The 12,956-nt window shown below is 40.7% G+C and overlaps 1 protein-coding gene across 3 annotated transcripts in view; it reads left to right on the forward strand.

Moving 5' to 3' along the window:
• HMGA2 (high mobility group AT-hook 2) overlaps positions 1–12,956 on the forward strand; it is a 134,155-nt gene that overhangs the window by 117,114 nt on the left and 4,085 nt on the right. For all 3 annotated transcript variants that reach the window (XR_011380142.1, XM_017341960.3, XM_051845646.2), the window contains one exon: positions 967–999. Coding sequence is in view for 2 of the 3 variants with exons in the window: in XM_017341960.3 (XP_017197449.1) it covers positions 967–999 (33 nt within the window). In the remaining variant the exon portion in view is untranslated. The remainder of the gene's footprint in view (positions 1–966; positions 1,000–12,956) is intronic.

Below are 12,956 nucleotides of genomic sequence, written 5' to 3' on the forward strand. Positions count from 1 at the left end.
TGTCAAACCTTGCTGGTGGGACTGTAAAATTGTGCAGCTGCTTTGAAAAACTGGCATCTAAGTAAAACATAGAGTTACAATATCTCCCAGCATTTCCACTCCTAGGTGGACACCCAAGAGAAATAAAAACAAATCCTCACTCTACCATGTATATGAATGTGCATAGTAGTATTATTCATAATGATTCATAATAGCCAAAAGGTAGAAACAACCCAGACATCCATCAGCTGGTGAGTAGTTAGATACAAGGTGGTATATCCACACAGTGGAATATTATTTGGTGTAGAAAGAAATGCATACTAATAATACAATATGGGTGACCCTAAAAACCACTATGCCAGTGAAAGGAGCCACACTCGAGAGGCTTTATATTATGTGATTGTATGCACAAATGGGAAAATTGCAGAGAAAGAAAGTAGAGCAGTGGTCAGTTAAGCATTGGGCAGTGAAGGGAGTAGGGAGTGGTTGTAAATTGGGGTGCAGGGTTTGTTTTAAGGAAGATTAAGATGTTCTAAAGTTAGACTGTGGTAATAGTTGTAGAACTCTGAATATACTAAAAAACTTTGAATTATATACATATAATTGAATTACATATATACTATATGCATAAGAATATATATTAAATGAGAGAATTTTGTGGCATGTAAAGATACCTCAGTAAAGCCATTTTCTAACAAATTAGACCACTCACTCTTCAAATTTCATGATAGATGAAAAACAAAGGGAATCAAATAATTTCTTTGGATAGAGTTGGGATGTATGCCAGAGTCTAATTGGGAATTGCTTTAATTGAGATAACCCTAACAAATAGAGATCATGAATACACCTTCTTTAAGCTTGGGTAAACCACATGGTCTGTAAACTTTCTTCTCTGGTTGGCAGACAGATTCTGCGTGTAAACTCTGTAGACTTTTTTATTACATATATTTCTATAATATAACATTTCTTCTTGGTTTTTTTCTTTAGCCACAACAAGTCATTCAGAAGAAGCCTGCTCAGGTAAGACATGATCAGGACTTTCTTTTCCTCCCAATTAATATAAACAGTAGAGTGATGTTTTCCTGGGAGAAGTCCCGTATTTAGCCATTAACTAATATTTTTCTAATTTTGATTTGGTTAACACTGCAGTAGTTTTGAAAAATTGTTGTATCCTTCAAAGTCAGAAATATAAATTCTAAGACTGTGTTATTAAAAACCAAAAAAAAAAAAAAAACAAGCCTTAAGTGTACAAAGAGTTTAAAAATAACACTATTTAATTTAGTGCCCTCGAATGAAAAACAAGTGTTAAATCTTACCATGTGCTTTGCTTATTTTTAAAAATTAAATTTTGGTTTTATTTTCACGGGGCTGGTGTTGTAGAATAGCGGACAAAGCTGCCACCTGCAGCACCGGCATCCCATATGGGTGCTGGTTCGTGTCCTGGCTGCTCTGCTTCCAATCAGCTCCTTGCTAATGGCCTGGGAAAGCAGTAGCACATGGCCCAAGTGCTTGGACTCCTATACCCATGGGGAGACCTGGGAGGGAGAAACTTGGCTCCTAGCTTCAACATGGCACAATCCTGACTGTTGTGACCAAATGGAGAGTGAACTAGCAGATGGAAGATATCTCTCTCTCTCTCTCTCCCCCACCTCCCTCTCCGCTCCCCCATCTCTTTCTCTCCCTCTCTTTCTCTCTATAACTCTTTTGAATAGATAAATAAATATTTTTAAATGAAAAAAAATTTGGTTTTATTTTCCATCTGTATATATTCCTTTGACTTGATCCAGGATTTGTTAGTTGCAAAATATATGTTCATTGAATTATTCCATAACATATGATGATCCCAAAACACATCAAAGGAGACTGAGAAATTGGGAAATTTGTTTAAAGATTTATTTATTTATTTATTTAAAAGGCAGAATGAGAGAGAGAAGAATTCGATTGATCTTCCATTTACTGGTTCATTTCCCAAATGCTTGCAACAGCCAGGGCTGGGCCATTCTGAAGCCAGGAACTCCATCCTAGTCTCCCACATGGGTGGCGAGGGCCTCAGCACTTGGGCCATCATCCGTTGCCTTCCTAGGTGCATTGGCAGGAATCTGGATTGGAGGCAGAGTAGAAGGGACTTGAACCAGCAATCTGATATGGGATTCAGGTGTCACAAATGGTGGCTTAAACTGCTGTGCCACCATGACAGCCCTGGGAAATTAAGTTATCCTGATTCTGAAGATTCATGAACCCTCAAGTATTGCTTAAATGACCAAGTCACAGTCTCTGAAGCCTTTGGCAACATCAAGATTAGGACCCAACTTTACTTTTTTAGTTTCATGTGCATGGAGTTCCTTGTTCTTTTACACAGAAATGTAAAAGTCCTCTTCATTGAGGAAGTATATCTTGAAGAAAACAAAAATGAAGAATAAGTTTAAAGTGATGGCCAAGAATCTATTAAAGTGTAAGAATGACCTGGTATTCTCTTCCCTTCTTAGTTTAAATAGACTCAAGAGATCTAGTTTGTATCAGGCAGAGCCTGAAGAAGTAAGTTACTAAACGCTGTCATGAATTACCAAGTTCCCTAGAGATCACGTTCATGTAATTTAAAAGATCCATGGAGTCCTTTCCCAAGAGGCCTTTAAATATGTGCCTGGCATGAGAATGTTGCTTTGCCTAGGAAAGGCCATCCAGGAAATCTTATATGTCTACTGTTGTTTTAAATGTTGCTTGGAAGAGAACCAAAGCTTCTAAACACATGTAATGATGCAAGAATGTGTATTCAGCTAATTATACATATACTTCAAATGGAATAAAACCAGAGTTATCTTTTTCACTGTCACTGCCATACCTGAAAGCCCAGAGTTGTAAAGGAGCACTAGAAGTACTCACGTTTGGAGCCAGTGCTATGCTGTGGCCGGTGAAGTCACCACCTGCAATGCCAGCATCCCATATCAAAGCACTGCTTGAATCCCAGATATTCCACTTCTGTTCCAGCTCCCTGCCAATAACCCTGGAGAAGCTGCATAAGATGATCCAACTCTGGACCCAGAGTTCCAGGCTCCTGGCTCTGGCCTTGCCCAGCCCTTGCTGTTGGGGCCAGTTGGGGAGTGAACCAGTGATGGAAGATCTCTTTCTGTCTTCCCCTCTCTCTTTGTCACTGTGCCTTTCAAATAAATAAAATGAATCTTTAAAAAAAAAACTCATTTGTAAACAGTATTAAATGAAACAAAATATGAGAGACTTGACTTTTTTTAAATATTTTATTTATTTAAGAGGCAGAGTTACAGACAGTGAGAGGGAGAGGCAGAAAGGTCATCCTTCTGTTGGTTCATTCCCCACTTGGCCGCAACAGCCGGGCTTGCGCCAATCCGAAGCCAGAAGCCAGGAGCTTCCTCCAGGTCTCCCATGTGGGTGCAGGGGCCCAAGGACTTGGGCCATCTTCCACTGCTTCCCCAGGCCATAGCAGAGAGCTGGATTGGAAGAGGAGTAGCCAGGACTAGAACCGGCGCTCATATGGGATGCAGGCACCGCAGGCATAGGATTAACCTACTGTGCCATGACGCCAGCCCCAAGACTTGACATTTTGAATAGGAGATCCAAAAGATATTTAGCTTGTCATCCTTAATTAGTAATCAAGAAAAAGTTAATTGGTGCGAATATACTGTGCTTTTGAGTCAAAAGATACCTCGGTGTTTCCTGTTGCAACACAGGCTGTGAACTGGAGTGATGACCTTGTGTAGTTTGTTAACAACACTGATTCTGCTCTTGATGTTGTAGGAAAAGATAAGCCAAACGAACAATTATTGCAACTGAGAAATGTGTAGTCTCATTCAGAGGTTCTTAACCCTGGCTGCATATTAGAGTCTCTTAAAAATAATGCTCCCAAACTGTTGAAATCTTTACTTAGTATATACTAACCCATATGCTGTGTCTGCCCCATTCGATGGTGTGCTAGAGCCAGCCCTTAGGAACTGTTCAGACTCTACCTTCGGTGAGGTCAAGTAGGTAGCTTGAAATACATTATAGTGCGAGTATTTACACTATGAAAATTGACCAATAACTACAAATCCCCACCCTTCAACAATTCTGTTTATTTGATCTGGAGACCCAAGTAGCAAGTATATTTTTCGTGAACTCCCCAAGTGATTCTAATGTGTAGGTGGGGATGAAGATACAAAGTAAAATCACCCAAAAAGATGCTTGCACATTTCTTGAGCAAATGACCACAAAATGTCAACATACGTGGGACCACAGGGGATACAGGTGAATTCCACGGGTGGTTATAGGGATGGTTCCCTGAACAGTGGAATGTATTGTGCTTTGGTTGTTGTTTAGTTGGAGAAGATAAAATGGAGACATAAATTCAAGGAAAGAAAGGGAGATATAATAGATGAGTGTTAAAGACAAAAGTAGGCGAGGCAGGACCTAGTACACCACAGGTGGAGATCATTAATGTGTCTGGAACTGATTATAAGTTGAGCATTAAGACATTAAAGATAATGTAAGTGAAGGCACAGATTTATTGATTTGTTTATCTATCTATTGCTGAGATAATCAGGAAGCTCAAAGCAGTCTCAGTGGGTTGAATTGGCTGTTACTGGTCAATCTGTTTGTTGTCCAGACCCTGCTCCATGTTAGCCATTCCAAGGAAAGGAGTTCCCATGTGGATCAGGAAAAAGAACATGAGCTCACTGGACTACCTAATTTATATTGTCAAAGGGCACAGTGATGAATTCTGTAAACATGGGACACATGGAAGTTCGCGGAGGATGATATAAATTTTACACCACCTTCAGAAGACTTCTTTCCTTTCCATCTGTTTCTTCAAAATACTCTCCCAAATGGCTTTTCCATGTGGCAATCTGGATTAATTTAGGCTCATGTCTTTTCCTCACCAGCAGCACTTTGAGGAGTTACATTCAGATACTGTTTTGAGGTAGTGAAGGTTTTAGCACAAATCAGTATCTTGCACTTAAAGGAAAGGGCTCCACAGTCTGTAAGGAGACCTGAGTTTTTTGTTCTGGCCCTGTCCCTGTGCTGATAAATCTCTCTTTGTCCTGTTTATCCATGTAGGGCAACGGGATGATAACAAGTGCCTCTGCTCTTGCTCCCAGGAACATTGTGAGAGGTTCCTTGTTGTATAAATTCCAGCAGTGTGCTGTCATGTTCTGACTTATTTTTGGCTTTAACGTTTTCATTTGCAGAGATGTATATTCTGAAAAATTTCTAGAATTTTAATTCATTAGAAACTGCTACCTTTTTTTTATCTCAAAAGAGTTTTCATTGCATGTTTTTTAAGTAAGTTTTTTTTTTTTAACTAAGGGAGATTTTATTGTAATCACTACCTCCTATCATTAGGACTAAAGCAGTCAGAATCACCTTCCTTGTACATACATTACATGTATATAGGATTACAAAGACTCTGTGGTAAAGTATCCTCATCCCATCACATTCCAAAACCTCTTAAGAACTTTTGAGGTGGACGTTTGGCTCCAGAAGTTAGTACACCACTTGGGATGCCCACGTCCCATATTGGAGCACCTGGGTTGAGTCACGGCTCTACTTCTGATCCAACTTCCTGCTGATGGCACCCTGGGAGACAGCTAGTGATGGCTCAAGTACTTGGTTCCCTGTCATTATCTGGGAGACAAGGATGGAGTTTCTGACTCCTGACTTCCACCTGGCCCAGTCCCAACTGTCATGGGCATCTGGGGAATGAACTGGTCCATAAGGATCTCTCTCTCCACCCCCCTCCTCCCACCCTCCCTCGTTCTCTCTCTTTCTATCCATTTCAAATTAAAAAATGGGAAAAACCTTTCTCAGTGAGGATACAAAGCAGTAAAGTTCATTCGAAGGAGACAAATCTAGAATCACAACAAACCTCAGCATCTCTGGAATGCATTTGTGCTTGTGCAATATAGTGCACGTGTCTACAGAGGAATAGACATTGAGGGGAAGCCCTACTGGGGGGCTTTGTATTTGGAAAGTCTACCAGGTGCCCTCAGCTGCAAACCTCAAGTATGTCCCCTACTCCTAATAGGAAAGTTAATAGTGTCTTAAAAATCTAAAGGGGTAAAATCTGCAAAATTCACATCAACTTTTTTCAAATGACAAAACCAATGAAAACAAAGCTTACAAGAGAATGATATTACATTTTCATTTAAAGTATTTTAAAAAGCAATAAACAGAAATTAGCTAATTAGAAATCATTAGGAATAAATAGAAATTATCTAGTTTTTTAAACACTTTGAAGAACTTAAATTCCCAACTGTATGGGTTACTTGAATATTCTTAGCTTTAGTAGGAAATAGAGGTAGGTTTTTTGTTCTTTTTTAATAAAAGGAACATCATAAAGGTATTGGATTATTATTATTAATAGAAGGAGCTCTCTTTCTCAAGTTTCTATTTTGATAAAAATAAATCTTTGCCCATCTGAGGCCTCCAAAAAGCTTTTGTGGTTTATCAAATATCTCACTTTTTCTCAGTGTTCCCTTCATAGACTTCACCTGAGCTTAGTCGGGACTTCTTGTATCTTATATATAATTCAAATGTTTTTACTCACCTCAGCTTTACCCAAAGGGAAAACACCATTTGTAAAAATTTCCCCCATTTCAATCTACTTTGCTCATTGTTGTGTACTCCTAGCAATTAGGAAAGGTAAAAACCTGTTCCTTTTCCGTTTCCCAAAGAGAGAATTGGAAAGACTTCAGTTTCTGAATGACTGCAGACAAAGCTGTTTCCCAGTAGATCTTTCACCTGCAAGGAGCATCTTGTGGGTGGTGTGCAGTAGGGCAAAGAAGTCTCAGTAAGCCTTGGTTATCATGGGATTTCCCCCCTTTCAAAAAAATGTTGAATGTTTTTACAGAGACTTCAAGGGCAGTTTTAAGAATGTTTATATTTCAGACAACCTAAACATTGTTTGGAGCAAAATGAGAGATTTCATTTTGGGACAAGCCAGTGATGAATTGCAGTCAGCATCTTACTCTCAAAGAAGGCATTTTTTACTGGGGGCTTTTAGTGTAGGCATACAAAGGAGGGAGGAGGAAGGAGAGAGGAGAGAGCATTCTCACTCTAACACTCATCTTTTACGTGGTACCTTGGCCAATGCAGTAAATAGTTCATAATAAATCAGACTTGCAAACAGTTACTTGTCTGCTCACTCAGGGGGCACAGTGATTTATACCGGCAAAGTCATAAAGAGCGCTGATTTATTTATTTTCCTACTTATGCTCTTTCAAGCTGGTAAAACATTTTGTGGGCCAGTAAATGTTTGGTACCAACTGGCAAAACATGAAGGATCCTATCAAAGGCTGCCCTGAGTGGCAACTATTTTGTTGTATAGGAAATACTTTTTGATTTAACCTCTGACCTATGACACTGCAAAGGTCAAGGGAAAAGGAGAGAGCAAAACAGAAACCAGTGTTTAATCCTTATTAAAGCAGCTCAAGGACGTAACTCTACAGGGAAATTGGAGGGCAAAGGAAGCATATCAAAATGATTATTAACTGTAAAAAGATGAAGTAATTAACTTTGCCAACAGTTGTAATAAAGGAATATTGGCAAGATGAAGTCAGCTTTTTCTTGGCAAGAAATGTCTTGTAGAGATGACATAACTTCTAACAGAAATGAAAGAACATCACTCAGTTTGGGGCAACTTATAAAACTCCAAAAGGTAAAATTTAGTGTTATAGACTTGACGGATTTGCTATCGGAATTTTTTTTAAGTATGACTGTTTTTAACTCTGTAAGGAAGTCTGTAGATGAGTCTAAAAATAAAATGGCAGTGTCTGCCTGCTTTTCCTATTCCCACTACAGAATGCAGCGCTTTTCCTCTATGGTTTTGTGTGAGCTGGAGAAAAACCAATTCTTTATCCAATACATAAACTGTATTCTTACTATCCAAGCCTGCTAATTCAAGTTACCATAGAACAAATAGTAGCTAGCTTTAAACCTGGTCTTTCTAAGAAAATTCCTACCGGTTAAATAAGAAACATGATGCTTTGTCTAATGCATTTCCTTTACATTCAGGAAGGGTGCACTGGACATTCAAACGTCCACAAGTCATTATTTGTGGACTTACTGTTATTACCACTATTTTTATAATCTTATTTAAAAATCTTGATTTAGGATAATGAAAAGCATTGGTGCAATAATGATTAAAATCCAGAATCACTCTGTTCTTTTGCACCACATACAACAGCTAAGCAAAATGTTATACACAAAAGAAACAAAGAGGAAAGATTTCTTCTGCTCTGTGCCATCAATAAGCTCATCAGGAATATAACCATGAAGCAGCCTTTAACCTAACCATATTTTTTTTTTTTTTTTGACAGGCAGAGTTAGACAGTGAGAGAGAGAGAGACAGAAAGAAAGGTCTTCCTTCCGTTGGTTCACCCTGCAAGTGGCTGCTACGGCCGGCGCGCTGCGCCGATCCAAAGCCAGGAGCCAGGTGCTTCCTTTTGGTCTCGCATGCGGGTGCAGGGTCCCAAGCACTTGGGCCATCCTCCACTGCCCTCCCGGGCCACAGCAGAGAGCTGGCCTGGAAGAGGAGCAACCGGGAAAGAACCGGCGCCCCAGCCAGGACTAGAACTCGGGGTACCAGCGCCGCAGGCAGAGGATTAACCAAGTGAGCTGCGGCGCCGGCCTACCTAACCATATTTCAAAAACTATGTTGTGTAAAAATAAGAACAATCCTCAACAGTTTAGAGATATTGAAATAGATCCCCTTCTTTTGAATGCCTCCTTCGAGCAAACATTGCTATGTCTTCAGCTATTTTTTGATGTGAGGCTCCTTCAGTGAGAATTGGAACTTGGATGGAAAATTGACCAAACCCATGATCCTTAGAAATCATGACTCCTGAAACTTGCAATTACTTTACACATAAAATTATTTCACTGGCTGGAAAATGTGACTTCCATCTCAAAATCTGAAGAAAAAAAAAAAAAAAAAAAAAACAGCCCTGGATCCCAGGAGAGAGAGATTCATCCTATTCTGGGATCCAGTGTTATCTCTGTCTCATTAGCTTCAGTGATGTTCTCTGCTAAGGGCACAGACCAGAACCACAGGAATGCATTTTGGGACTCTAAGGCATTTTGTGTTATTTTTTTGGGGGGACATTGTTTCATAACAGCTTTTTGCTTAAGAATCTTTGAATCACAGGTAAAGAAATAAACACTGAAGGAGTAACTGAAATTAACAATCATAGCTCCACCCTTTTTTTCAAAGTTTTCTCATGTGATTTTCTCTTTTTTTTTTTTTTTTTTTTCTGTCACACAACCCTGCAGTGTTGCACATGGGTTTTCCTGTGACTGTGTCAGACTCAGTGGGACTAAGGCACAGGTTACTCAACCCATTAAAGGCACGTGTGCGCAGTGGCATATAGGACCGACTTTCTTTATATTAAATGCACCCGCATTAAGATCTTAAAACCAACTTTACTAAGTTAATAGTAATGCACAGCTGGTAAGCCTGCTACTTGTATGTGTGTGTGTATGTGTGTGTGTAAAAGATCAAGTACAAATGTAAATGTCCCAACTTCTCAAGTCTTCTTTTGAAAAACATATTTCCCTCTTAGCATTTCCTCTAGAATCCCTTGCACTTGCCAGGTTATATGGTTTGTATATGTTCCATTTAACATGTTTTTAAAAATCTGCTACAAAGTTTTCCTAGTTGGAGGAAATAATCACTTTCCATGAAGTTAAACAGCCCCAATCCATTTTAAATTAAAATATCTGACAGAGAAGTAGAAAAACTTGGCTTTGTGGTCTTGCGGGTCACTTAGCTGCAGATGGAACTTGAAAAATTGGTTCCTGGTCGTTGCTGTGGAGAAGGAAGAAAGCCCTTTTTTTCAGCTCTGACAGGACCAACTCAGGATCTTCATGAATGTGTCATTATCAGTCGTTAAGCAGTTGGACTTACTAAGATGACAACAAGAGTGTCCGTCAACTGAAACTATCCTTTCTAGATTACCCCGAATGAGTAGTTTCATCAGCAAGCTAACTTAAATTACAATTGGACATAGTTCTAGTCTGTAGCATTATATAATAAAGGATTACGGAATTAATTGGAGTCAACTCAAAAACAGAAGCACTTATTAAAGCTGACCTGGGTTTCTGTGCTTTGCACACCTTACTCTACACAGAGGGGCATCACGGCGACACAACCTCCGCAGGGTTTGCAGGGAGAGCGATTCCATTGCCGGCTCTCTCCCACTGCAGACCTGCTGTTTAGTCTGCATTTGGAAATTAAACCCAGAGCCTCAGCTTTTGCATTCTGCACTTCCTTCCAGCCCACACCCTCACACGTGCCTGTGTGGTAAGACCTATGATTAAACTCAAGACATTTGAAAATTCCAACAAGCATTAGAAGTTAAGGTTAGACATTAGGCCATCTTCTTCCTCCTTTTTAATTACTTAGTCTAAGTGTCCCTAAAGGTATATACCACATGTATCACACTAAGCCAGATGAAAAGAACGGTGATACATGCAAGCCATTTTTCTGGGTTTCAGTGCTGTTATGTTTTCTTTTAAGCTGACTAAAGTAATGAAAGTGACTTTTATTAAATTTTGTTTTTTCACGAACAAAAGAAAAAGTAAGGCAAAATGAATGCAGTTTTCCAATAGTTATTTTATGTATGTGTGTGTGTTTCTCCAACTCTGCCCACTCACTTTTCCCCTTTCATCAGTTTTCTGCCAAAAAACCTCCCATTTCACCCTGGTGTGGTGCAGCCTCCGTTGTCTTTGCAAAGTAGCTGCATGAATGGCTGGGAGCTGTTCAGTGTTTAGAGGTTTTAGTGGCTGGTGCTCATAAAAGTGTCACTGTGCACTTCCACTCTGAAAAGTCCTTTTATCGTAACATTCCTGAAGCCCATTCCAACAGGTAAGTCTTCTTGACCAGAGAGCTGCTGTTTGGCCTTCCCACCCCATCAACTCGCTCCTAATGAGATGTGTAAAACTCTTGGCTACAGTGCTTCAATCTTCTTATTACTTCAAGGCTGCCTGTGGGTAGCTAAACAGGTTCAAAGATCCTTTGCTCCATGTTGCAAACATTATACAACTTTCAAAAATCATCTCTTGGTGCAAGCTATTGTCTGCAATACATGGCCATGTTATATTCTAAGCTACTCAAAAGGATTGAGGCTTAGGGGCCCCGAGTCCCTACTCATTACTTATCTATGGAAGCAAGATTCTTTTGGGAACACTAGAGTCGGCTGATTATTCCCCACATCACCTGTGTCTGTGCAGTCCGTGCAGTGTGAAGTGTGGCCAGACCGGAACACATAGGATAGCTCATAGTGGGTTTTCCAACTTCATCTTCATTCCTGACAGGGAGGATTTGTCTTCACTTCATTGCACACACATTTGTGGCACAGCAGCCACACATGTAGCAGAAGGCCAAGTCACTGGAGAGGTGAGAATTGAGGTTTTCAGAGGTGGGAAGTGCCACCCACCCAGCCAGCGTCATCCGCTTGGCAGCCATGCCTTCCTTTGGAGGGTGGCCAGTCGGAGCTATGCCAAGAAGAGAGCGAGCTCTCCCTTAACTGGATGAGAGAACCATCAGGCCGAGTGTGTGAGAGCTCATTGCCACCGAAAGTTTAACGGAGTGAGACTCCCACTCCTGACATCCTGGTTATGTTCCCAGTACTAACTGATAGTTACTAGTAGAAGAATTTCAAGGCCAGCAGAAAGACACATAAATAAAACAACTATGCACGTTTCCTTACTGTTAAGTAAGAAAACAAAATGCAGCTCCATCATTTGCAGCTGAGTTGTGTCTAAACAATTTGGGTCTCAGAAGTTTCTCCGGGCTCAGATCAAGCAGAGTTTCTGAGAATGTTTTTGAGAAGCTGATCACATTCCATCTAGCACAAGGTCTTTGTAAGTTCATGGCCTGAAAATTCTATTTCCTACCGGATTTGAAAGTACCTTGGTTTCCAGATAATATAGGAGAATCACAGCTAGACCCAGGAGGTTGCTCAGCTCGGCGGAGTTCTATTAATTTGTTAACCATGAGAAAGAGGAAAATATACCTGCCGGCTTGTGTGCTGTATTCTGATGCAGAGTAGATACCCGTGTCCGCACCTCTCATGTCATAATGAGGAGTGAGTCATTTGGGGGTGGATGAAGAGTGTATCTGCCAAACCGCTTAGTGACTTTCTGGAATTTAAATGTTCCGGGAGAAGACAATGTCACAGGGCAGCTGATCCCTGGCTCCACTCCCTTTTGTCTGTCCGTGGCTTTGATCATGCTGCGTCCCCTCTGTGGCCGGGACTCCACAGAGGATCTCAGGGTCATGACCTGTTGCCTAGTCAAGAGGTATAAACCTGCTGCTTAAATATGGGAGGCCTGCAGTTTTGGGGGCTGGGGGTAGAGGGGAGTTAGCTTCATACGTTCCACATTTCCCACAAAACCCAAAGCAGACTAAACAAAACCGGTGTGAAAGCTCATGACTTGGTGCTGTTCTGGTTCTATTTTTTAAGCTGTAATCCATTCATTTGTATGTGTGTTTATTCCCAGGATTTACAGCTCTCTCAGTCTTTGGGGGAAAGAGAATGTTTGAAACCTTTTGCAAAGGGCTTGCAGGAAACAGTGGCCTGTGATTAAAGCCCAGGATAGAGTCTGTAGGAGCCTCTGTGTGTGTGTGTGTGTGTGTGTGTGTGCACGCACGCGTGCGAACCACCGCTCATGTGAGTGTGTGAGTGCCGGTTCCTGTGGGCTTTTTTTCCCCTCCGGTTTGCTGCTTTTACGCAAAAGCGTCACACATGGTAGCATTTAGGAGCCCCTTCACAGCTGAAGTGTTTCAAACACTAATGAATGGAAGTTTGGTCATATAATGCAGACAAGCTTTAAGGCATGCTTTACTGAATGGTGTACTGTAGTGACCTGGGGAAGGAAGGGAGGTATAAATTGTGTCAGTTAGCCACCCAGACAAAACGAAGCCATGTGGAAAATCAAATCTATTAAAGTATGAAGACTGTTATAAGCTG

The sequence above is a fragment of the Oryctolagus cuniculus genome, chromosome 11, assembly GCF_964237555.1.
Source record: "Oryctolagus cuniculus chromosome 11, mOryCun1.1, whole genome shotgun sequence".
NCBI classification, from domain to species: Eukaryota; Metazoa; Chordata; class Mammalia; order Lagomorpha; family Leporidae; genus Oryctolagus; species Oryctolagus cuniculus.